Source organism: Amphibalanus amphitrite, unplaced genomic scaffold (assembly GCF_019059575.1).
Source record: "Amphibalanus amphitrite isolate SeventyFive unplaced genomic scaffold, NRLGWU_Aamphi_draft 000112F_arrow, whole genome shotgun sequence".
Lineage (NCBI taxonomy): Eukaryota > Metazoa > Arthropoda > Thecostraca > Balanomorpha > Balanidae > Amphibalanus > Amphibalanus amphitrite.
This window is the reverse complement of record NW_024881607.1, coordinates 1,064,640-1,091,079: the sequence shown is the minus strand read 5'-3', so window position 1 is coordinate 1,091,079 and position 26,440 is coordinate 1,064,640. Positions and strand designations below refer to the sequence as shown.

General features: G+C 51.5%; 1 protein-coding gene and 1 long non-coding RNA gene across 2 annotated transcripts in view; one reads left to right on the top strand and one right to left on the bottom strand.

Annotated features, from left to right (window-relative positions):
* Window positions 1-307: 307 nt before the first annotated feature.
* Window positions 308-26,440, top strand: part of LOC122381035 (inaD-like protein) — a 197,914-nt gene continuing 171,781 nt past the window's right edge. The window contains exon 1 of the mRNA XM_043364724.1: window positions 308-1,041. Coding sequence (XP_043220659.1) covers window positions 900-1,041 — 142 coding nt within the window. The 5' untranslated portion in view covers window positions 308-899. The remainder of the gene's footprint in view (window positions 1,042-26,440) is intronic.
* LOC122381029 lies at window positions 16,475-18,599 on the bottom strand. The gene is made up of 3 exons (XR_006256451.1): window positions 18,234-18,599; window positions 17,859-17,994; window positions 16,475-17,171 (listed from the first exon to the last, which is right to left on the bottom strand). It is a non-coding gene; the product is annotated as an uncharacterized LOC122381029 (long non-coding RNA).

The window sequence follows — 26,440 nt, the reverse complement described above, 5'->3', positions numbered from 1 at the left end:
CATCGGATTGGGGCGGGTGCCGCCTCCGGCCGGCGCCGATCGATGCCGGCCGGATGGGTCCGCAGAGGGCGGGCGGTGCGCGGTGCGCGACCCCACGGCTGGAGGCCCTGCCACTGGCTGCCACCAGCCGCACCCTGGCCTCACTAGCGTCTCATTAATCAGCCAATTGCCGCCACAGCGTGGCACACCTTGTTGCCGACGAAGTGCGGTAGTGGCGGCCGCTGAGCGGCGTGGGCTACTGACCGCCGCTGCGCCGAACGTCGTCGCCCTTGGCTGTGGTCCCCGTCGGCTGCAGTGGGCCGCCAGTGCAGTGGCCAGACGCCGGGCCGGCCGACCGTCGGCTGCCGGCCGCCATCCCCATCAGACTGTGGGCGCCGTCATGCCGATCGGACTGCTGTGAGCGCGGCCTGGCGGTGCTGTCGAAACTGTCCCGCCGGAGACTCCAGAACTGTCCCGTCGGAACTGTCCCGCCGGACACTCTGAAAAAAAAAACAGTGCCTGAGTACGAGTGTAGTGAGTGTGTCCAGGCCTTTCGGTGTGTGGTGAGCTTGTCCAGGCCTGTGGCGAGTGAAGTGAGCTTGTCCAGGCCTGTGACGAGTGAAGTGAGCTTGTCCAGGCCTGTGGCGAGTGAAGTGAGCTTGTCCAGGCCTGTGACGAGTGAAGCGAGCTTGTCCAGGCCGTTCGGAGTGTGGTGAGCTTGTCCAGGCCTGTGGCGAGTGAAGTGAGCTTGTCCAGGCCGTTCGGAGTGTGGTGAGCTTGTCCAGGCCTGTGACGAGTGAAGTGAGCTTGTCCAGGCCTGTGACGAGTGAAGCGAGCTTGTCCAGGCCGTTCGGAGTGTGGTGAGCTTGTCCAGGCCTGTGGCGAGTGAAGCGAGCTTGTCCAGCCACGGCGCGGCGCTGATGAGCTCCCCGGCGTCCACAATGGCGTGCACTGTGACGGCGCTACTCGACAATCCCGTGTCACGCTTCCACCAGGTGGTGCACGCTACCGACAAGGCCATGGAAACGATACGAGAGGATACAGAGCATGAATGGGACCCAGGTATCTATGTACATAGAACCCGCTATCTGCACGGCCGCAATTTTTTTCACAGCCTTGCCGCCCAACACATCCCGCACCCCACTGGGGTCTGCGGGGGCTTTCCACGTCAAACCGCACAAAAATTGGCTGCTTTGCACCTTACCATAAAAAAACACAAAATAAAATGTATTACTAATATCATCAACTGATATGCGTTAAAGACACATCTTAAACCTAAATACACCTAAAACACACATAAAACCATCCACATAAACATGGGCGTAGGAATGGCTAGAACATTGTTTTTTTTCAACGTTTATTAACATAGCCACTTGACAAACAGAACGCTCAAACAGTCCGCTCACATCCATATTTTACACAGTCCCAAAAGGGCCATCAGCCACCGCCCGAGCCGCCCGGCGAACGGTATCGTGGGCGGCTCCCCCTATCCACCGGCCGGGCGTGCGAGCCGTCGACTTGTAGGGCCGGCGCCCCGCACGCCCGGCCGGCCGACCGGCCCCAGTCGAAGAGACCGGTCCCGGGTTGGCCCGGATGGGTCATAGGAGCGGTGGCTGATTCATGTTCATTAGTCACTTTTACCTTTGCAAAGGTCTCATCATAGCCCATTTCCTATGGAAACACTCCTCCTTGTTATTCTTTTTAGCAATGTAATGCTCAATTTCCATATCTTGTTTCAAACGGTTCATGAACTGAACAAAACTAGGCTTTGTTTCGCCCCATTTACATTGATAAATATAATATTTTGCCAAGGTAGTGATATGGGTAATAAGTAAATTATCGTTGTCCCCAAAATTTTTTTGTTTCTTTGATATCTCGCTCATACCAATCCTTTGTAGGCTCTCCGATATTTTATTCCAAAAGCTTACTACATTTTCGCAATTGAGAAATAGATGAATCAATGATTCCGCTTCAATGCCACAAAAGGAGCATTTGTCATTTTCCTTTATGTTTATCAAACTCAAGAATGTATTTGTCGTAAGCACGCGCATCACTAATCTATATTGAAAACTTACATATTTCGTTGATACAACGCAACGCTTTACTGACAGAACCGAGAACTGCTCGTAATGATTCATATCTCGTATCCACTTACTTTTTATTCTGTTGATATCCTTCTTACCCCCGTTATTCTGCATCAAACTTTCAGCAAAAAAATTAGTGAACGCCTTATTATTCAAAATATACCTTATTCGTGCTGATATTGAAGGCTGTTCATACTTCCACACTTCAGGCTGATTCTTCTGTAGATGCCTTGGCAGACTATGTATCAGTCCGACGTACTCTAGAAAGTTGCAATTGATGCGGTAAAACTCCTTAAATCTTCTCCATGTCATTAATTTATGACCTTCAAAAAGATCACCAATACGTCGTATACCTTTTCTCTTCCAACTTTCATATTCCTTTGTTTTAAATTTAGTAAAGTCCGAGTGGAAAATGTTTTCGCAGTGTATTTGTTCTTCCATTATATGAAATGCTTTTGTGAAGATCATCCAAGCCGATAATACATCCTTCCAGAAGGGGTTCTCGACTTTATCCACAACTTGTTTTAATGCTCTGACTCCATAATCCCAAACGAATTCTTTCTTTATATCTTCCGGCACAAGCGAATGCCATGTTCCATTTTTTTTTCCGAAACTAGTCTCCTAATCCAAACTAGCTTCAAAGACATTATATAGCTGCTGAGATCAATCATGCCTAAGCCACCTTTTTCAACAGTTTGGCAAAGTCTCGCTCTCTTAAGTGGATTTCTTTTAGAACCCCATACAAACGTGAAAAATATTTTATTTAGCTCACCTATAAGGTCGTCACTCGGACTCGGGAGAGAGTATAATACGTGCGTGATTTGAGATAATAGCAGAGTTTTAAAGATAGTGATCTTGCCCATCAGTGAAAGATTTCTGGTTTGCCACATTCCAATAATCCTAAGAATTGCATCTCTCTTCAACGTAAGATTTTGTTCTACTATGTTTGAACAGAAAGGCGTAAACACTATTCCTAACAGTTTAATTCTTGTTCCCCAGTTCAGAGCAATATCTTGACAGATTGTCGTGTCTGAGAAGGCCATATTTCCTAGCCACATGGCGTTTGACTTGGATACGTTAGGATGTAATCCTGAAAATTTTGCATACCATCCCAGCTCTCCGAAAACAGCCCTTAGGCTTTTCTCCGAACCATCGAGGAAGAATGTCGTATCATCCGCATATTGGACTATCTTAACGTGTGAACTATTTGTCACGATTCCTGTAATGTCTTTGTTCTGCCTTATTTTCGCGGCTAACACTTCCGCTCCTATAATAAAAAAATAGCACGATATCGGATCGCCCTGTCTACATCCTCTTTCTAGCCGTATCACCCCTTTTGACGCATGTCCATTATATATCAGGCGTGAGAAGATATCGTTATGCAAACACAAGAACATGTCTATGAATTTTTTCCCAAAATTGAATTTGTTCAGGCATTGCTCGATAAATTGCCAGCTCATCACGTCAAACGCGGTTTTAAAATCCACTGACAGTAAAAGTCCCCTTTCCTCTCTGCGATGAGTGTCTCTCAAAATGTCATAAACTATCCTTGTATTCTCCCCTATAAACCTATTTTTTAAAAATGCTGTTTGATCTGGGTGAATTATTGTGTTTAATACCTTTTTTTAACCTATTAGCAATTGTTGCTGAAAGAATCTTATACGTTGAATTCAATAGAGTTATAGGTCTCCAACTAGAGATCAAGTTTCGTTCCTTTGTGGGCTTGGGTACCAAGGTTATAATACCTTCCCTCTGAGTGATTGTTAGCTTTCCCGTTTTTATACCTTCATTTAGTGATCTAAGCACAAAATATTTCAACTCACGCCAAAAAATCTTGAAAAACTCGTAAGGGAAACCATCTGATCCTGGAGTTCTGTTGTTTTTCAACCCCATCAAAGTCTCTCCTATTTCATTAATCGTCAGGTCCTTTTCTACCATTCTAGATTGCGCATCCGATAGTCTCGGCAGCGGAACGCTTTGTAGATAGTCAGTCATGCTATCCCTTGAGTAGCCCGTGTTTTGCGTAAAGAGTTCCTGGTAATGCTGCTCTAGCGCCGAAATAATTTCATCCGACTGGTACACAACTTCCTCACCTATCATAAGAATGGTGGCGACTATCTCTGCGGCGCGCCAGCTGGCGGGGACCGTGCCTTCGGTCCAGCTACGGTTTAGGACCCGGAGCAGCTCCGTCTCGCCGGTGGGGCTCAGTTGTCGGAGCATGTCGTTGGACACCATGTCCGGGCCGGGGCTCTTTCCGGGCTTCAGCTTGGAGAGAGCGTGTTGTAGCTCGCGGCGGGAGAAGGGAGAGCAGAACCCTTCCTTGGTGTCGCCGCACTCGCAGGTCTTCCCGGCGCGGCGTGAGCTGAGTTTGATGGCATGGTCTTCCTGCTTCCGTTTGGGCAGTCTCGAGACGGCAGCGTAGGTCTGGCAGAAGAGGTCGGCCTTCTCTCTGTCTGTCACCGCCGCCTTGGTCGGTGCTGTCTGGCCGGCTGTCGGTGGTCGTTGTATGGGAACGGCCGGTTTTGCTGGTGGGACGCGGCCGTCGAGGATCTTGATGGTTCTCCAGAGGTCGGTGTCAGCTCCCATCTCCTCCAGCTGTCTGTTGACGTAGGCTGTTTTTTCTCTGTTGATGGTGTTGGTGGCGTTCTGTCGAGCTTCGCGTGCGGCAGTGATGTCGTCTGCCGTGTGGTCCGGGTCGGAAGCTCTGGACTGTGCTCCTTCGCGTAGGTCGACCGCTTCTTGGCACGACTCGTTCCAAAAGGGGGGCTTGCCTCCTCCCCCGTTCCCGAACGGGATGCTGCGCTTCGCGGCTGTGATGATGGCCCCAGTGAGTCGGCTTTCCTCTTGGTGGAGGGGGGCGTCATGGCTTGGCCACTTGCTGATCTCGGTGTCCAGATGCCGGCGGAACGCCTCCCAGTCTGCTTTCTGCTGCCGGAAGCGGCCCGGTCCCTTCCTCTTGGGTCGTTGATTGATGGTTGGCAGCGTCAGGTAGATCGGGAGGTGGTCAGAGCCCAGACCAGGTCCAGTCTCCCATTCGGCTCCGCCAGCCAGGTCGCCAGAGATGAGGGTGAGGTCCGGGGTCGACCGACCACCTGTGCTTGGGTTAACACGGGTGTGCTGCCCGCTGTTGGCTATGGTCAGCCCGCGTTCTGTCGCCCACGCCTCGATCGCATGACCTTCAGCGTCTTCTGGTTGGTGGATGTCCCAGCTGTTGTTGTGCGCGTTCACATCTCCTCCGATGATGGTAGGTCCGTTGGTCTGGAGACAGTCTGGCTGAAAGATCTGCTGTTGAGTGCCTTGTCCTGGCGTCCTTCTTGCCGGTGGTATGTATAGGTTGACGATGGTGGTGTCGGTCGTACCTCGGACATGGATGGTGGTTGCCGTACAGTACGTGTTGAGATCGGGTTGTGTCGGTTGGTATGGAGACGGTCTCGCTGTGTAGGGCACGTCATCTCTGATGAGGGTGATGATGCCTCCCTGGCTGGCCCTTCCACTTCTGCCGGTCGGAGCTGTCGCCGGCGCCGGTGCGGCCCGTCCGGGTGATGTCGCCGGTGCGGCCGGCGCAGCTTGGCGGCGTCTCCTGGCGCGAGTGCGGCGGGTCGGGGTCACCGGCGTTGCCGTGGCTCTCCCGCGGCGGGTCCGTCGAGGTGAGGCCGTCGGAATCGGTGAGAGGAGCGGAGGCTCCGGTGTGTCCGTGGACAGGTCCAGGGCCGAAGTTGTTGCGATCGGCGTCAGTGTAGGCGGGTCGCTCCATGGCGGGCTCGCGCGACTGGGTGGACCTATCGGTGACAGCGTTGGAGGAGCTGGGGACTCTGGAGAAACTGGCCGGCCAGAGCTTGCGGGGGTTGGTGGCGCTGGCTGGTCGTGGTCTTGCCTTGCCGCCACGTTGTAGCCCTGGATGCGAGGCGGGGGCTGCGTCGGCGTTAGCAGCGTCTCTTGCAGTAGGATGATGTGGGGCCTGACTCTGGCTACGGCTCTCTTCAGCTCGGTTAGCCTGGCGTTGAGTCCGTTGCAGTTGAACTGCATGACTTGTAGCGCCTCCGGTACAGCGTCCTCTGTCCTACCTCTTCGACGGCCTGGCTTCAGCTCGGTTAGCCTGGCGTTGAGTCCGTTGCAGTTGAACTGCATGACTTGTAGCGCCTCCGGTACAGCGTCCTCTGTCCTACCTCTTCGACGGCCTGGGCGTCGGCGCCTCCCATTACCTCGTTCCGGGGGCGGTCCTGGGTTTCTTTCGACGTCTCCGGCGCGGAGTAGTAGCAGGGCGCAGCATGCCGGGTTACTGCGCCCCGCCGTCAAAAAACCGGTGGGTGGTGTTGGCGTCCCTCTTGTGGTGTAGGTGGTGTCGCAGTCGGTTGGCACGCATCGGCGGGTACGTGATGATGGAGCACTTTGCTCCCCGAGGCCTCGGGGAGACGCTGTCCCCACGTGAATGGGGCTCCGTTGACAGCTATTGGCGACCTCCGAGGGCTATTGGCGACCTCCGAGGGCTACTTGCCGGCCTCTGAGGGCCCTTACCGGCCTATCAGGGACCAGCAGCTCTAAGGGTTCCACACACGCCTGCGATGACCAGCTAAACCAATGGTTGAAGGCCCCCACAACGGCGCCTGCGAGGGCCCTCACCGGAGGCTGTGAATGCCCCACACCGGTGCCTAGCTGAGGGCATAACACTGCCACCTCTGAGTGCAACCGTCACCCCTGAATGAGGTCCCGAAACCAGTACTTCTTAACCCTCGCCGGCATAGGGGGGGTTGATGCAACCCCCCTAAGGTTTTTCGCGAATAACTCGCGTAAAAAGCGGCCGATCGCGACGAAACTTGCAGTACCCTCGCATTGATCAATTTTACACCTACCCTGAAAATTTAATGACCCTGACCCCAATGACCTTTGACCTGTGACCTCTTTTCTGTGACCATGTTTAGCCGAAATCGCGGTTCGGCGCATGTCGGCTCGCATTAGCCGCGCGTTTTCAAGCTTTTCGTGGTTTCAAACGTTCAAACATGTGATTTGATGTTGCTCCCATGCATGAGGGTGGGTGTCAAGGTCACCTGAAGGTCAGCTCAGGTCATTGACCTTTGGTGACCTCGGGTGACCTCGGTTCACTTTTCGAGTTTTACATGTCTCTAGGCTAGTTTTTGGAGCTGAATTCGAATTTAGCAACCATTTGAACATTTTCGAAGTAGTTTTGGTGCCTTCGTAACATGTTACGAAGCTGTCCGAGGCGGTTGACACGTATTACGAATACCCGTCACAACCCCTACCGGTTGACCTGATCTGACCTGACCCGACCTTGTCTAAATGCTTAACCCGCGCCGGGCCGGGGGGGGGTGTTTGAACACCCCGCCCCCCTTGCGGTTTTTCGCAGATATCTCAAAAACGGCGGCGCGGAGCGCCGCCGTTTTTGGCACACCTGTTTGTGCATCTTTTCCGCACATGTTGTGAAAATTTCAGACCCAGGTCACCTTAGGTCAGGTCACCAGGTCACGCCAAGTGACCTCACCTCAGAAAAAATAAGAATGTTCGTCATAGCTACACCGACTGAACGATTGCCTTGAAACTTTCAGCGATTGATTAGAGCAACACTATCTATAAAATGTATATCTCGGAATTTTGATATCGGTGACCTAAGGTCAGGTCAATTTTGCGGCCTCTCCATTATAAGTCAATGGGAGAAAATTGAAAAGCGTCTGTTTTGCACGAACGCTATTCTAGACACTCTCAATCATCGAGATGTAGGTAAAATAGACACACTGAACCAGAAAATCGCAACTGTGACCCCTCGTTATGTCCCCGAGGTCATCTCAGGTCACGAACAGAATCTAACAGTTTTTCGATGATAGCTTCTGATAGAGGCGTGCTAGAGCGCTGAAAACACCTTAGATGTGTTCGGCTCGACGTTGCGGATCGACTGATATGCAACATGACCTTTTCCGGTCAGGTCATGACCTTGACCTGAGGTCAAATTTTAAATTTGACCTTTCAAGGTCAAATTATAGTTCATTCGACGCGTCTCGACGAGAGGAACACGATGCTGGCAAAAGTAATGTCATAGCTCTTTTGAGTCAAAAGTTATTGCCGAAAAAACGTTTTTCGTAAAAACGGCTATTTTTGGAGTTTTTGCCCTCTGGAGGCTAAACCGTCTGCGTTTGGCCTTCTACGGGCCCGGCCGGCCCCGATTGGCGGTCCTCCAGTGACGTCACCGGTAGTGTTAAGCTGATTGGCGAATAATACATGGGAAGAACCGGGACGACATCCCCCTGGTTCCAACGCCAATCTATGCCGCGATGAACTGTTTCTCGGAAGATTTTGGACTCCGATTCTACAAGCATGTCCAGTTCTCTCTTCAGTTCACGATCCGCACCAGTGAAATTTGTACCGTTGTCTGATCTTATGCGAACGTGCGAACCGCGCCTTGCTATGAAACGCCGCAAGGCACATATGAATGAATCCGTCGATAAACTTTCGGCTACCTCTAGGTGCACAGCGCGCATAGTTAAACATGTAAAGATGACTCCGTACCGTTTCACTTGCGCGCGACCTCTCTTCGTGTAGAATGGTCCAAAGAGGTCCACTCCTGTGCTGACCCATGGATACGCTGCATGCTGAACTCTGTCCGCCGGCAAGTCGGCCATCTTCTGGGTCTCTGTAGGACGCATACGCCTCCGGCAGCTGACGCATTGGCGAAGGCATCTTCGTACTGCTGCGTTACCTCTGACAACCCAAAAGCTCTTCCACAACTCCGCAAGAACATGTTGCCGACCTTCGTGTCCCACTCTCTCGTGATGATGCTGTATGATCAGCTCCGTTACTCGTTCCTTACCCGGAATGATAAATGGGTGTCTGCTGTCGTACTCCAGTCCGGTGGCGTGGCCCAAACGGCCTCCCACTCTCAAAATCCCGTCTTCGTATTTGGGATCCAAGGAGGCGATATGGCTGGACGCCCGCACTTCGCTGCCATTCCGAAGATTGGCAATTTCTGAGGCATAATGAGTGCTCTAAACTTGTATAATAACTCTTTCAGCTGCACCCATTTCACCAGCGGTAAGCTCACGTGGCCAAATTTGCCGTTTCTTGGCAACAAGAGATGCAATAACGCGTCGTATCCATGCAACAGCCCGTTTTAAACGTTGCCACGATGAATAATATGCTGCCAGCTCCTGGATCGGACTTTGAATATCGTCACATGGGGTCACTGTGGTAGTATTTACCTTGATTTCTGGATCACGTGAATTAACTGCTTGCTTAGGAGGCTGAGGCCACATTTCCTCAGACTCCTGTAAGAATCGAGGGCCATGTCTCCAAGCCGTGTGCCGAAGGAGGGTGTTAACATCGCACCCACGAGATAGCAAGTCGGCGGGATTTTCCTCTGAAGGGACCCATCTCCACTGATGTATAGATGAGCCGTCTCTAATTATTGCTATTCGGTTTGCCACAAACACGTGGAACCGAGCGGCTTCATTGTTACTATACTTTAGGACCGTCGTACTGTCCGTCCAGAAGTAAATGTGTGGTCTAACTTCAAATTTAAACGATCTTTCAATTTCCAGATTGACCTTGACCGCGAGCGTCGCAGCAGATAGTTCAAGTCGCGGGACGCTAAGCGGCTTGATGGGGGCTAGGTGCGACTTGCTCAACAACAAATTGCAAGACACACCACCCTTCTGATCGACGACTCGCAAATAGGAGACTGCTCCATAGCCCCTCTCGCTGGCATCCGAGAAATGATGAAGCTCCAGCGTACTCACACCCTAAAGCCTGTCCGGTAAAACACTTCTGGGAACATTGTATTGGTCGATTATCTGCAGATCTGCTACCCAAAGCTTCCACTGCTTAGAATATTCCTGGGGCACTGTTTCATCCCAGCCCAACTGCAAGCGTGTCAGCTCTTGCAGAAGCATACGTGCCCGCATGATAAATGGGGCAGCAAGGCCTAGGGGGTCATAGAAGGCGGCTCTAGCCGAAAGCATTCCTCTTCTAGTCAATGGTTTCTGTACAAATTTGTCGAGCTCTACCAAGTATCCCAACCTGTCTGTTTGGACATTCCAACTCACACCGAGAGCCCTGTCTGTAGGGAGGATGTCTGATGCAAACTCCAAATTCTGGACTCTTGGTGAGAGGTCACCATTCGGAATCGAGCCATCACCGGTAAACTGTTGCTGATGAACTTTGTAAGGTTGAAACCTCCTCTCGCACACATTTGCTTCAGATTAGACGACAGCTCAATCATATCTTCCTCCTTACTTCGTGATACAAGACAGTCATCAACATAAAAGTTGTGAAAGACCGTTTCAGCCACTTCGAGATGATACAGCGGGCCGAAGTCAGCAGCCGCCCGGCGGAGGGCGAAATTCGCACAACTGGGAGACGATGTTGCCCAGAAGTCATGAACCGTCATGCGGTACTCTTTGGGGCTTCGCAAAATGTCGCCGTTCGGCCACCACAAGAAGCGCAAAAAATCGCGCTGCTCGTCCGGAACTTTCACTTGCAGGAACATGCCCTCAATGTCTGCCATGAGTGCAGTTGATTCTTTCCGAAAGCGAAGCAACACATCAGACAGAGTTCGCAAAATCGGGACCTTGCAGCAATTCTTCATTCAGGCTTGTTCCTCCGAACTGACAGGCACAGTCAAACACCAAACGAATTTTATTCCCATTCATTGGACTTTCTACTCCGTGGTGAGGCAGGTACCACACACCACCTCTTTGGTTGGGTGCATACTCCGGAACATTCTCAGCGTACCCTTTTTCTAAAAGTTTTTCAACCTGCTTGGCATATTCTATAGCAAATGTCTCATGTTTCTGGAATTTCCGCTTCAGCTGCTCCAAACGCTTGTAAGCGGCCGCCTTATTGTAGGGTAACACAGGACTGGTATTACGAAAAGGTAACGCTATTTGGTACTGCCCATCTTGGAATTTATAAGACGATTCCACAATGGAATGCCATCGGAGGTCTTCAGCAGAAGGACCCATTTTATATTCGGCTCGGTTCCCATATAAATCGTCATTACAAATGGCGTCGATCCTGTGAACTTTGAGGTGGCCCTTACTTGATCTCAGTGCCCCTCCTAAGACCCAGCCATACCTGGTCTTTATGGCGAATGGGCCACCGTCCTGACTGGGAATTATCTCAATCGGTTCAGTCGCCGCTGTTACATTGTTACCAAGCAAGAGACCCACTTCTCCTTCGAAATCTTCTTCAAAATGCACACCACCCTCGATAAGATAAGGCCACATGCGTAAATCATCGACCGTTGGTGCATCATCACTTGATACTGGGATAGTATTAAGAACAAAGAGAGGTGGCAATTCTAACCTGTTAGGGTAGGGTGGGGTATTTTGAACATGTGGGGCAATTTGAACATAGTGTGAATAACACAAAATTACGGAAAATCCATAAGTGGCATGACAATAAGACCAAGGAGAGAAATTATCGTAACTAAAAGGGCTATCATATGAACGGGGTTTAGAGTTTCAGGGAATGAAGATGTTGACGCAAAGTGTAAAAAATCAATTTCGCAAGGATAAACACCTAACAACACGTCATTGCAACTTCATTGCAGCGCAAAATCTTGCATTGCTAGCGCCTAATACGCAACGGCTTTTGTTGTACAATGACCTAATCAGTGCCTTCAATCCAAGAAATTTGCCTTTGAACCCTGTTTTTAAAAATGGCAAAATAACTTTTAGCGTGGGGTAATTTGAACATAGTGTGAGAATTTCAATGAAGACAGGGATAGCCCCGAAAAAACAACGCTCCCAGTTTTTTTTTTTGCCAATATCTTCGACCCAAAGCAGTAGCAGATAAGTGATGCCAGTTTTGGAAAATTTACGTCTAATATCCGTCTAATGTCCGGCATTTTCGTTGATTTTCCGTCCAAAATGTTAAAGTCATCTATTTGTCCAAATATGTCCGAAAATTATGCAGCTATCAACACTCAAAACGTCTTTTATATAGCTTATCATGTAATTTCACCAGCCGGAAAGTGTTACTTGTATTGAGAGCTTAACAAGCTTTCCATTCGCCAATCAATGCTACGCACGATTACTTGATGAAAATGTTTAAGTGTGGCAGGTCATCGTCTAATTTTGTCCAGACTACTATACCTTTGTGCAATCAATTCCGAATTGGACATTATAAAGAATCGGAACTCCGAATGTCCAGGTTCCGATTGGCACTACTATAACAGGTGAAGTACCTAAGGTTTGGTAGTTTTTATCGAACGGAGATGATAGACGTTCTGTTAATTGAAGAGAGGCGAATTGTGTCAACTGACCGGTGTGCAGTGTGCAGATATTGATACTCTGCAACTGTTATTTTTGTTGTTGTGTTGATTTTTCAAATGAAGGTATGTTTAGAATTGCTCTGCCTATTCGTTTATGCGTCAAACAACATCGGTGCTGGCGAGACTATCGTTTTTATGGCAGGTAAAGGCAGTATGTTCAAATTACCCCACGGTGGGGCAATCTGAACACACCGTGACAGTGGTGGAGAAGTGATGCTATGCTATTCAAGGTATGCTCGGCTCGTCCAAAAATGAGGCTTGCATGGTAAAAGCAAGTGACACATGCGCTACTGAAACAGTTTTTCTTCATCCAGGGTTGAGCTGGAATTTGGTACAACGGAGAAGACGTAAAAATATGTTCAAATTACCCGACACTACCCTATTGTATTCCAAGTCTTCTATGATCACGTGCGGAACGATACACGTATCAAATATCTGGTCCGCATTAATCGTCGAAAGTGTGATCGACGTATTCTCACTCGGATGAGCTCCCAGGCGCTCAAGCAGCTGCTTTGAAAGGAACGAATGCGTACTTCCAGAATCAAGGAAGGCAGTAGTCATTGTCGTGACTCCGAGTAAAGTAATCCGAACAGGAACAACTTGGAGTTTTGCTCCCCCTTTAGCTGGCAGATGCCCGGAAGTAACTGTGGGTACAGCGGGCTCTGGCAGATTTACATGGAGGACAGTGGGATGTAAACCTTGACATTTGCTGCACGTCTTCTTTTCCTTACAATACCTTGCAATGTGATTCGCACGTAAGCAGGCAAAACACAAACGATTTGAGTAAACAAAAGCTAATTTTTCGTCCCTTGTCTTCCGATCTAACTGGGGGCATTCAGAGGCTTCATGATTTCCTTTGCATTCTAAACAGGACACGGAAGTACGATTGGGACTCAGGTTACCCTCTAAAAGCTTTCCCTTTGTATTGAATCCCTGTTCGAATCTTCTTTCTCTAAACATATGTTTTGTTTCACTATGAGCAGTTACATGTTTACCGTAAGATGGATTGGCCGCGATCCGAGCTTCTCTTTCGATAAACTGAACGAAATCCTTGAATTGAGCTTGTCTTTGTTCCGAATGTTCAACATCGTCAACCCTTACTCTCCAATTGTCCCTCATAAATGACGGCAACTTCTCTAGCAGTAAACGAATAGTTTTTACGTCAATGGCTCCCGCACCACATGGAAGGGCAGCTAATGCATTCAGGCTTCCTCTCTGTTACAATTCCAAGTTAAAGAGTGTATAGATACACCAGGAGGATGTATTTTAGCAACCAGAAAACCAGACAAACCAGTTCACTCACCAGAAAACAACGCCCACTGTCAGAGACTCTAGAGCCACCAATCGCCAGCGGAGCAACGGCCGCAGTGCCGGCTCTACCCTTAACCTATATGACAAATGAATCCCGAGAAGATATGCTCGAGGACTACCCCAAAAATGCCGCCCTTCAAGCCGACTTGATGTCGGGTACAAAGTGAAATGGTTAAGTTGGTGCGTTGGGTCCAAATCTGTCACAGAGACCTACAGATCAAACCGATCCCTTAATTTTGCAGACGCATGTATAAACGAGCCTCCTTACCCCGGTAGACAGCCAGGCAGACCGACTACCGATTTTCAGACACCCGTTTATACATGAATCTGTGGATCTGAGTTTCTGAAACGGCCGGGCAGACCGATCCTTCCACACACAGAGAAATATTGAGCGATGTCAAGTTCAATATACTCGTAAATAATTCAAATACCTTCAAAGTTCTGCTTCACTTAGCAAAATATCTTTAGTTTAAGAACTTTCGCGATAAACAAGCAAGGTATCCGTTGCACAACGCCATAATAAGTAAAGGCATCAAGAATAAGTTTGTTTTTATGCGACGTTTATTGGTTAACTAACAAACATCGGCAGTTTTATTACTCCACACAAGCATCTTTACGCAAAACAGGATAATGTAACAGCATAACAGATGTTCAAATACCTAACTGATATGTTTCTATGCAAAGCAAGTGTATCCATACGCGAATGAGTGTTGTGTCGCACTGGTAATTGCGGTACACATCCAGAGCACCATTCGTTTACGTCGACCCATGTAAATTTAGCGAAATTTTGAGCTCACGCTGACGGCGGCGGCGCCATTTTCGCAATCTGTCAGTTGTGCGCCGAGGGCCGCGGGGGCCGGCGGGGGAGTGCTGTGGCTGCAGTGCGCAGAGTCGGTTTGCCCATTCTTGTGCGATCAGTGAGATAAAACAGTGCTATGGTGTTTATCTAGTTGGATGATAAGCTGAGTAATGAGTGAATGAGTGAATGATAAGTGAAATACTGCATTGTGGTCATCGTCTGATAACTGCAAGCAAGAACGAGTCTGAAATCTGAAGCGGAGCGACATTAGAGGAGCTGCTGGAAATTATCCAGCTTTGTCGGAGTGCTAAGGTGGGCTTGCAATTTTTCAACTGAACTGCTGTCGTGTTATGAAAATAATGGATGCATTTTCATGCTTGGGTTGATAAGGCATAGTTATACTAATATTTTGCCAGATAGGCAATAGAGAGCCGATGGCTAATTATATGAACGATAATTTTGGCACAGTGAAGTAGTGCGTACAGATGACATATTTTTCATTTATTAATTACGGGCAGTTGACTGGAGACGGGCGGTGGATGAGGTCTGTAGCGGCGCCCATGCGTTTTGAAATATCAGCTTATGTATATGATAAGGTTATGCTTTTGCTCTAATCTAACTTTTGTTTCCGTCAGATGTGATGTCGATTCTTATAAATAAACGACAAACAAACAAAGAAACGTGTTTGCAGCATGGGGTAGGCATTGAGCATCACAATGTTTCGTTCCATTTAGCTATAGGCTCGCGGCTGGCGACAACGTCCCGCCGCGTGTCGCTTGCTTCACAAATTCTGTGGGCTTTACCAGAAAAAATCGTTATGATAACCGTCATATTTGTGTAAATTTACCGCCATGAATTTGTGTACGAATACCACGCGAGTGTTCCTTTCGGTACTTTTTACCAAAAACACATATTTGTGCGTAAATGTAACGCGAGATCCGTGGTAAGGCTACACTGAAAGCGGTTCTCCTACACAATAGTGAAACACTCCGAAGCTAGCAAAACACACATATAAGTGTTCTTTTAGCAAGAAAACAGAGTAATTTTACACCAAAAAATGTTCCTTTTGGTACTTTCAATTACACCGTTTTTCCGCTCAATATTTCTGTGTGTGCACTGCGATCCAGCGACACAACCGGCCGCGTCCAATGCTGGAGCCCAACTCCCCCGCACGGCCGCGGGCCGCGACCTAGCCCGACTACAGCTCGAACCACGTGATTCAACCGGCCAATCCCGAGGCGCGCGTGCCCCTGAACGCAGGCTGTGCCGCAGAGCGGCGCGGCGGCTCTGCTCGGCGGCCGGCTGGCGAGCCCAGCGCCGGCACGGGGTACACGATGCACACAATACATAATAAAAGAAAACACTTCTTAGGCTAAAGTAGCAAATCTTAACACTCTCAAATGAATCGCAAAGGTTTCCAGCGCTTCCACGTCGTCTACTCTAAGATTCGAATATCCCAATAATTTATCGACAAGGCCGGCCGCCACTTGCACCGGACTTCCATAGCGGTCCCAGCCAGCAATTCGGAGCTTTCCCCGTACGGGGAAGGCCTATGGCGAGCTTGGGGCAGGCTCGGGGAAACCCCAACCGTTCTCCTGGGGAAAACGGAGCGTTCGCTTGGGATTTGAGACACTTTGTACGGGGAACTTTGTGCGGGATTCGTACGGGGAAACGGTATAACTGCCCAATCGTTCCCCAAACGTCCCCCAAGCTACCCCCGCGCCGACTATGGTTAAAATCCGTTGTTAAGTCGGTTCCCCGTACGGGGCTATCGAACATTTTCCCCAAGAAGATCCTGTGCGAGCCCCGCACATTCCCCCACCCGGCTATACGGGTTTATGCTTACTGGAGACCTTCCCCGATCGGGGAAATCGTGATTTTCCCCTAACGTTCCCAGACCTTTTCCCCGCGCGAACCCCGGCCGTTCCCCGACTTGGCAATGGCCCCAATGCCTTGTCCGCTTTTTTCCCCGTACGGAGAAGCCAGTAAAAAACCGCACTGGGAAACAGATCGGGTCCCATTAAAATTGACAATGACTATTTATTTTGTCTCTAAACATACAAATATTTGTATACACATACTTGTTTACATACAAACAAAATTGTCCACTTGTTTCCCCGCAATAGGGAAACGATAAAACCGCACAGGAAAATAATTAGAACCAATCCATTTGGCCATGCCTGTTTATTTCCAGATTTTCAGGACGTTTCAACGACTAGATAAATACACAACAGTCGGCCAAGCATGGTATGTGTCTGTACCATTACAGCCTATACTATTGTTATGTGGAGTCCTTCATTTGATGAAAGGTTAACATACTTGATATAATCGTTACAAATCAAGACAAACACTAAAAAAGCTATTATTCACATAAAATACATTGTGAACGCTTAGCAGGTGGCAAACATGACATACAGCAGCAGCACAGCAGTGACGAACAACAGGTGACGAACACGAGCACTGGAAACTGGTCTAACCCCAGTTCTAACACGTCGAACCCCAATTTTTCCTCTGCAGCAGGAGTCTGTTCAGCAGATTGAGAACGACGGCTTTGCTGTGGTCTCCCTACAGCTGGTCCCGCCTTCCGTTCAGTAGTGCCCTGGATCCACAACTCGAGTCTTCCTTCTGGCTGTTTCAGACACATCTCAGCGGTCAGCTGCCGCTGAGAGCCACCTTGCTATGATCCATGTCCCAGCGCATCTCCAGGAATTCTGCCAGGCTGTGCACAAAAACAAAAATATGTGCACTTGTAGGTATATCAATCAGGTTTTACAGCTAGCTACTACATGGAATGTCCTTATATGGAAACTTCAGCTTACGCTGAAACATGGTGAATGCCATTTTATGAAATTACACTTATTTATAACTTTTTTCCACGAAAAGTGCTTACAAATTGAATGTGATATACTTTGAATAGTTAATTAAAACAGGAAATAAGAATTCAATAATTAAATTTGTACTTCTAAACATTTCTCATTCCAGGAAAAGTCATTAGGTAATAAATGTTTTAAGTCTATATTACGCCTTACGAAGTTCCTCGTGAAAGCACTTGACAGATAAATGAACGCCGTTTGACAATTAAAATTGATTGCTAGTTTATCAAGATAACAATGAAGTCCCTTTTACAAGCAGAGCTGTCTAGTAGAGCTGCTGAAAGAGGCTCTTTCCGAAGACAGAAAATGGAATGCGAGAGCCTATTCAAATGCATGTAATTTATTACAATCGCGTCAATCGTTCGCACATCCCTGTAAGCGGTTGATGCGATCGTGATTTCATGTATTTAATTAATGGGCTCTCGCATGAGATTTTCTGGCTGTAGAAAGAGTGTGTTTCAGCCTTAAGACTTGGGTGAAGGACAGGTTATTCAACAGCTCTAAGCTAACCTCCACCCCCATAAACTGCTTACCAGCCTCGCCTGGAAGTCGCTCTTCGGTTGCTCATGCGAGCAATTACGCATTAACTCCATGCCGGGTTCATACTGCTGTTATGGGTTCTGCCAAGTCCCGTTGGAAACCTTCCGGTCGTAACCGGCAGACGTCCCTCTAGAACAGAAGCAGATGAAGCATTAGGCTGATGACATTATATTGTCCGGGCAATTTAAGGATAATCTCAGACGGAGGTTGATGACCTCAGTCATTTTTACGTCATATTCTGCATATCCTAGACAGTGATCAAGATATTGTGTGTATTGGAAGCTTTGTCTTTTACAATAAACTTGAGTTAGTATCGTCATTTCATATCTGTCATGGATTCGTTACAGTTAAGTGCTTTAGTTCATTACCAACACAGCATAGCTTCCTCGTCGAGCTGCGTCCTCCGTTGATGCCGAGTCCAGCTTCTCACGCACTGACCCCAGCGGTAGATCACGACTTTGGGCACCAGTCAGTCAAGCGGTCACCACATCTCGCCGTTCACCGTCTTCGTTCACAGTTCTGCAGTGTCGCTGCACTCTTCAGTGCCAACCATGGTCTGACCTGGAGCGGTACCTAGCCCACGGCTTGCTCACACAACCGCGCGGCGCAGTGACTCTGGACCGACTTCCCCCGTTCGTCCCCTCTGACACGTCGGCACGGCCCCATTCACAATGACAGATGACGACAGGAGACGCCCCTCAACCAGATGTGCGGACGGAACCGACGGCGGCCGGTCGTTGCTACCCCTCCCTCCCCTCCCCTCGCTGCGTTGAGCCGACACTTCTAAGTCGTTGTAAGTCGTAAGCAGTGTGTTGTTGAAATTTTGATGCTTTTGTAATTTCAATGCGATGAGTGGTGACAGAAGAAAAAACGCAATGTTTATGCCACAGCATTGCGAGAAGAAACATAGATCCTGAAAGTTGTCAAAGTTGTTTTTACCTCATGATGTAAGGGCACCAACGTTCCTTCAAAGTAATGACGTGTGCGTGTCCTCATCCTCACAACTTAGCAGGCCCCGTAAACCAAGACGGCTTTACCTCTCTTTTAGGTCGAAAATTACATAGACCAAATGTCTACAATCAAATGTCTGCGAATAACCGTTTTCATGATAGGTAACTGGTACACAATTGGTAGACATTTGGTCCAGATACGGTGCCGATTTGATCAATTATTAGACATTATTTTCGATTAAAACACTGAAATAAATAGGTATATGATATGAAGATATGAAAACGAGATTTGGTGCAAATTCGGTCAGGTTTGATGCATTCGCCAGATCACCTGTCATGAAAACGATGATAAAAAATCGTTATATCGTTATATCGTTATATCGTTATATTAGGATCGTCGTTCGGCCTCTTCCGCGTCCACACGCCAGGTCCGGTCACCAGATACTGTATTCCCGGCACACCGCGCCGCGCCCCTTTGCACCAGGTCACCGCCCGCGGGCACGCCGCCACACAGGCGGATCCAGGGCGGCCCGCCGGGCGGCCCGCCGCGCCGGCCGCACGAGCGACTCCAGGCCGGCCGGGGAGGGGGGGGACACGGGGTCGCATACCGCAACCCCTAACATCCTTCCCCCCTCAAAATGTGCGAATGCGAACAAATGCAGAACAATGCAACCAACAAAACAGAACAGAACCTTTTGCTTACATAGCCCCCCTTCCCGGTTCCGCCCGCTCACCCGCTGCCCCTCCGTCAGCCACACCCCCGGACAGCCGCACCGGTCAGACGGCATCCAGTCTTCCTCAGAGACCGCAGCGCCATCCACCTCCGGGTGATGCCGCTCGAGTTCCGCTATCCGCTCACTCGGATGGCTGACACAGCTCGGCCAGCCAGGACGGGAGGCCGCTCAGCACCCTCCGCCGTCCCAGGTGGGTCAGGTGAACGCCGTCAGCCGAAAAGTAGCCGCGGTCCTCGTTCACCCAGTGCTGGCGCTTCCCCTCCTCATCTCGCCGTCCCATAACGCAGAGGGACCGTCCCACCGAAAAGAACCCGACCCTCGGCCCCGCCAGGGAGCTCAGCCGGCGGTCGAGGTCATAGGCTGCAGTTCTCTTCCACGCTGACTGAGCATCAACCTGGGGGCGTGGCATGGGTCCGAGGAGAGCCACGAAATGGCGCGAGGCCACCTCCCTGACGGCCGTCACTATCATTGCCCATGGAGCGTCCCGTGCCTGCCCGTTCCGAGTGTAGACGTCGTTCTGGCCCAGCCGAAACACCGCCAGGCCAGTCGGCATCCCACGACGCTCCGCCGCCTCCTCCCATCGCTGGATCACGGCCGCGAGGGCCGGGGCCTGGCGAGCCCAGGTGTTCCCACTCACGGCCACGTTCATTGCCCGCACGCTCCCGAACAGACTTTTGGCGTGAGAGTCGCCGATGATCACATGGTAGCCCCGGATGGGGACAGCACCGTCCCCCCTCGCCATCCGCTCCAGTAGCGGAGGCTCGGGCGCTCCCTGGTCCACGATCGGGGGCGGGCTGTACCCGGCGGTCGGCAGCGGCACGGCAGCCGACCCAGGGATGCCCCAGAGGTAGTCTCCTCCGTCGGTCGGCTCGGCCGCTGCTAGGTCCCGGGCCAGGGGTAGGCTGTGCGCCAGCGCAGCCGCCGGCCCGGGCCCCTGCGCGCCACCCCTTCCGTCCACCTCACCAGGCCGGCAGAGACGCGGAGCGCCAGCCGATCCCGGTATCTGCATGCCCCCGGCTACGTCCGTCCAGTCCGGCGACGGCGGCTTGGGCGCCCCTCGCCGATCCATGACCAGGGGCCGGCCGTACCCAGCGGCCGGCAGCGGCGACCCCGGGACGATCATGACGCCGCCTCCCCCGTCGGTCGGCTCGGCCGCCTCCAGACCCCGGGCCAGGGGCAGGCTGTGCACCAACGCAGTCGCCGGCCCGGCCGCCTGTGTGCCGCCTCCACCGCCCGTCTCCTCCGACCGGCAGAACCACGGCACGCCATCCGAGGTGATCTCCCCGACGCGGCCTGCCTCCGTCTCAAGGCGCTGCACTCGGTCCTCGAGCTGCCGGATCCGCGCCAGCCAGGCCACCCTGTCGCCTCCGACCAGGTCCAGGTCGACGCCCAACTCCTCCATATAATATGCCATGCCTGGAAAAGGAAGAAAAACGGCAGAACACCTACATCTGAGCGGCGTATCGTGACGGGGGTCGTACAGCTCTCCCACTGCGAGTGTGATACGGGATATTCGGCTTTTTGCCCATCTGCCCCAGCCATAGACTTTCTTCGGCCCTCTGCTGTGCCGTTGGTAGCTTACTTTGCCCAGGGTAAAGTTCTCCCTGACCCTGATTGACTCGGTCGTCTGGTTGTATGGCGACTCTGTCGCCGCCTGGGTTTCGCCTACTTATGAATGGTTTCAGTCTATTGTGATGTAATATAACCTCACCCCTTCGCGGCAGCTGTACTCGATATACCACCCCTTCGTCGCCTCCTATTTTCTCTATCACCGTCCCTGGACCGGCGTAGGGTAAACCCAATTTCGTTTTTCCCCCCACCGCGGCTGTCGGGTCGGTCACTAGAACCAGGTCTCCCGGTCTGTACTGGACCTCCCGAACACGCCCCCGGTGCCGAGCTTCCATCTTTTCGTTCGCAGATCGGATATTTTCGCAGACCTTGGCGAACGCGTCCTGGATTCCGCGCGAGTGTCTTCCAGGAAACTCTGGACTGGGATGACGGGAGTGGGTGGGGAGAGTAGTGCATCGCCAGGAAGCCGCACTTCTCTGCCGTAGACCAAGAAATAAGGGGTATAGCCTGTTGTGCTATGAGTGGATGAGTTGTAGGCCAGCATCAGAGCTCCGACGTCACGGTCCCAGTTTGAACCTTGGGGGTCGATATATTTTGAAATCATTGCCTTCAAAGTCCGGTTGAAACGTTCGACCATCCCGTCCCCTTCAGGATGGTAGGGAGTTGTGCGGGTTTTTTCCACTCCCAATCTACGGCACAGTTCCTTGAAAACAGTGGACTCAAACTGCCGTCCCTGATCGGAATGAATTCTCTCAGGCACTCCGTGCTCATAGACCCAACACAGAAGTTTGTCTGCTACCGTCTCCGCCTTCTGGTCGGGCATGGGGTACACTCGGACGAATTTTGAAAAATAATCCATAACTACTAAGGCACATCTATTCCCGCTGCTTGTGAGACTCATCTCGGTGATGTCCATTGCCACCCTTTCGAACGGCCCCCCGTATTGGTCTGTCTGAAGTGGGGCGCTCATCGCCGGTGCTGGTGAGTGACGCCTCTGGCACGTTTCGCACGACCTGCAATAGGCCTTAACGTCACCGAACATGCCCGGCCAGTAGCAACGCTTCGTGACTCGGTCCAATGTTCTGTGCGTCCCCAGGTGCCCAGCCGTGCTGTGGTCGTGGAACATCTCCAATATGACAGGCTGTTTCGACGAGGGAACCAGGGGTAGAAAGCTACACCCTCTGTCGTTCTTCCTCTTCAATCCCACTACTCCTTCCACTTCGGCTAAATCGTCGAAATTCCGTGCCATAATTCGTTCCCTCCAGTCTAATCGTCTACGAGCGTGCCCTGCTGGTGGCCCGCCCTGTTGAAGCCAGTTGCGAATCTCGCCCGTCAGTGAATCATCCTTCTGAGCCGCCTTCAACCCCGCCTCCTGGTACCAGACCCCGCTCTCATTCCCCACCGAAGTCCCTGTTCCACAATGATGTTCATCTTGGCCCTGCTCGGGGAACAATGACTGAGACTGAGCCTGAGCAGACTGAAAATGATTGTGGCTGCTTGCCGGATCTGCTTCGGGGGACTGTGCTCTTACAGAGCGCCTACTCTGGGCTGCCGCGTGAGCTGCATCAGGGTTTGCCGACAGTTCCTGGATTCGGGTCTCGCTGACCGGCGATATGATCAGGGCCGGTTTGTCGGTGCCTGAGCCAAGAGACAGGTTTTTTTTCTGCATTACCCGTCTGTGCAGGCAGCCTGGACAAAGCATCAGCGTTGCTGTGTTCGGCTCCCTTTTTGTAATGGGTCCTGAACTCGTAGGAACTCAGCTCCACTGCCCATCGACCCCGACGCCCCGTCGCGTCGTTCTCGACGACGATTGAATTCGGCAGATTCAAGAGAGGGCGATGGTCAGTCACCACATCGAATTCCGCTCCTACCAAGTACTGTCTGAAATGTCGCACCGACCATACGACCGCCCAAAGTTCCTTATCGTATGTCGGCCAGCGTCGCTCCGCCTTTGACAAGACTTTACTCGCGTAGGCCACCACCCGTTCTTGGTCTCCAACTGCCTCGACGAGGACCGACCCGACAGAACTGTTACATGCGTCAGTATACAGCCTGAATCGACCGCACATTGCCGGCAGTTTCAGGACCGGGGGAGAGATCAGCTTCTCCTTCAGCTCATGGAACGCTGTTCTCATGGCTTCCGACCACACCAGTGTGCCCTTTCCTGATGCGGCCTCCCTCAGAGGTTTGGAGACCTCTGCGTATCCCGGCACAAAACGCATATAGTACCCGCACAAACCGAGGAAGCTCAGCATCTCCGCGGCTGTTTGGGGTTCCGGCCACTGTCTCACTTTCTCTGTGTTTGATGGATCGGGGGCGATACCTTCCGCAGACACTCGATGTCCCAGGAAGGTCACTTCTCTCTTTCCCAGGTGGCATTTTTGTGGTTTCAGTTTCATCCGGGCCTGCCTGACTCTGGAGAAAACCTCTCTCAGGGTTGCGATGTGCTCGTCCTCTGAACGTCCGAACAATATAATATCGTCAATATAAACCAGACACTGTTTTGGGTCAACCCCTGCCAGCACCAGTTCCATGAGTTTTTGGAAAGAAGCCCCCGCATTTTTCAACCCAAAGCACATCAGTCTGAACTGGTCAAGCTGGTTGCCAGTGGAGAAAGCGGTTTTTTCTCGGTCTTTGGGTGCTAGCTCCACCTGCCAATATCCGGAGGCCATATCGAGAGTAGAGAAGTATTTTGCTCCGGCGAGCGAATCAAGCGCATCATCTACTCTGGGAAGGGGGTAGGCCATGCCCTTGGTGACTTTGTTAACCGCCCTCAGGTCCACACAAAATCTATAGGAACCGTCTTTCTTTTTGGCTAGCACAATGGGGGAGCACCACGGACTCGTGCTCGGCTCGATCACGCCGTCCCGCAGCATTTGCTGCCTTTGCTCCTCCACCTGCTCTCGCAGACGCAGCGGAACCCGCCGCGGTCTCTGCTTCACGGGCGGTGCATCCCCCGTCTCGATCTCATGTTGCATCAGGTGAGTTAGTCCCAAGTCGCCAGGGTGGCGGCTAAAAATATTGCTGAATTCCCTAACCAACGCACGCACCTGGTTCAGTCCCTTTTCACTCATCCCGGAATCAGATAAATCTACTGTGTTCACCGGGTCAACCGCCTCGTCTCCCGAACAGAGTGGGGGAGAATCCCCGCCGTCCTCTCCGTCGCTGACGTCGTAAATCCCCATGCCATCGTCCCGAATAGTGTACAGGGTTCCGATGTCAGTGTTCGCCAGGAGGCGTGCCTCACTGGTCGAGATATTTATGATCCTGACTGGTATCTGACCCCTTCCGTCAACGTCCGCGACGGCCCGAGACACTAGGAGATTATTAGAACAACCCTTTTCGTTTGGCTCCAGTACCCCCTCCAGCCTAACCCCCGGCCGCCACTTGTCATCCCCGTCTACTGCTTCAACAACGGCAGCGATCACAGTTTCACTGCGGGGCGGGACTGACACCGCAGCTCCCAGTCGGACCCGGCACCTGGATGGGCGGATGTCGTCGTATGTGGGTAAAGGTATCTCCATGTCTCCCAGCTTCAGGATCCCTCGCCTGTCGTCCAGGACCGTGCCGTACCGGCACGCAAAATCCCTGCCAAGTACCACGTCATAGATGAGGTGTTCCACTACCGCCATGGCGACGCTAAATTGTCTCTGTTCGATAAGCATCGGTATGTCGGCTACTGCTAGGATATGCAGCGGCTCGCCGCTGGCCCCCACCAAAGTACCCCTGGGACCTGACTCTTGTGCGCTGACCCCCGCTCCCACGAAGCTGCGCGCCACCTTCGCTCTAACGAGTGAGAAATCTGCCCCGGAGTCAACCAGCGCCCATACCATTTGACCTCCGATGCTCACTCTTATCATGGCGGCCCTTTGTGGTGCGAGTGCACCACCCCTAGTCGATTCCTGCCGCGTGGAACCGACTCCGTCTAGTTTTCCGAATTCCTGGCGGAAACTCCTTCCACTGGAGCTGCGAAGTCGCGCACCCTCGCTGGATGTTGGGGACAGTGGGCCATCCAATGGCCCTCGGCTCCACAGCAATAGCAAAACGCCGGCCTACCAGCCTCGGCGTGCCGGAACTCTGTATTGGTGGGTCCCCGCCCGGGCCCTGTGCGTCTCCCCGCACTCAGGGGGCACCGCGCCATCCAGTGGCCCTCCACGCCACATAGATGGCACGCTGATGTGCCCACTGATGTGGCCCGCCCTGCCCCCGAGGCTCGAGTCAGTTGCGGACAGTTCACACGGATGTGTCCGGGCGCCCCGCATTTCCAGCATCTCACAGGTCGACTGGGACCTGCACCTGTTGTAAACGATGCAGTGCCCATTTGCGAAAGAGATGTCTGAATGGCATCCACCTGCCTCTGGATCTGATCTAAACGCTCGTCTGCTCCCGGAGACGACCGGGATTCGAACCCTGCTGGAGATAACCGCAGCCCCTGCTCCTCGGTAGCGGGTCGACTGCGCACAGGAAGAGCGGCGCCATCACTGCCCCGCGCCCCCATAGCCTCCAACGCCGCGTGCTGACGCTGAATGTCACGGGCGTGGCTGAGTGCCTCATCCAGGGATGAGTGACCCTTCCCGAGGAGCCTCGCTTGTAAACCTGGTTCATTTAAGCCGCACACAAATTGTTGCAGGCTATTCGCCTCCGCACTGATTCGATCCGGATAAGCCTTACGGGCCAACTTTCGAACCCTTTCTGCAAAATCCTGAACCGCCTCCCCCGGTTCGCGAGAAGCCCGCGTGAACTCGGAATATGCGTGTGACTCGTTGACTTTTGTGTCGAATCTGTCGACAAGATGCTGTTTTATCTGCTTATAATCCTTGATGACCTTTTCTGGTAACCCAGCGCAGTATTCGAACGCTTTGCCTCCCAGTAGACCCAGCAAGAATCTAGCCTTCTCCCCATCCTTGCCATCGCTGTCCACTAATAATTCAAAACGGCTCAGCCAAGACTGCAAATCTTGCCCACCCTCACCCGTAAAAATCTCCAGGCGTGACAACAAGATTGTGCTCAATTGATCCATTTTGCTCCTGGTGCAAATATGCAATGATGTACAGAAAGAAAAATTGATGCTATTCCGTAATACAGAATGTGTTTTGAAGAGTCACCGGCTAACAGGTATAACACCATACACTGCAGCGAAAGTAAATCAAATAATAAACCAGCCCAAAGAATACAGCAAAATAACAACTCACGTTCAGTAGAAGTACCGACCGACCGCGCCAGTATTAGGATCGTCGTTCGGCCTCTTCCGCGTCCACACGCCAGGTCCGGTCACCAGATACTGTATTCCCGGCACACCGCGCCGCGCGCCCAGCCCCTTTG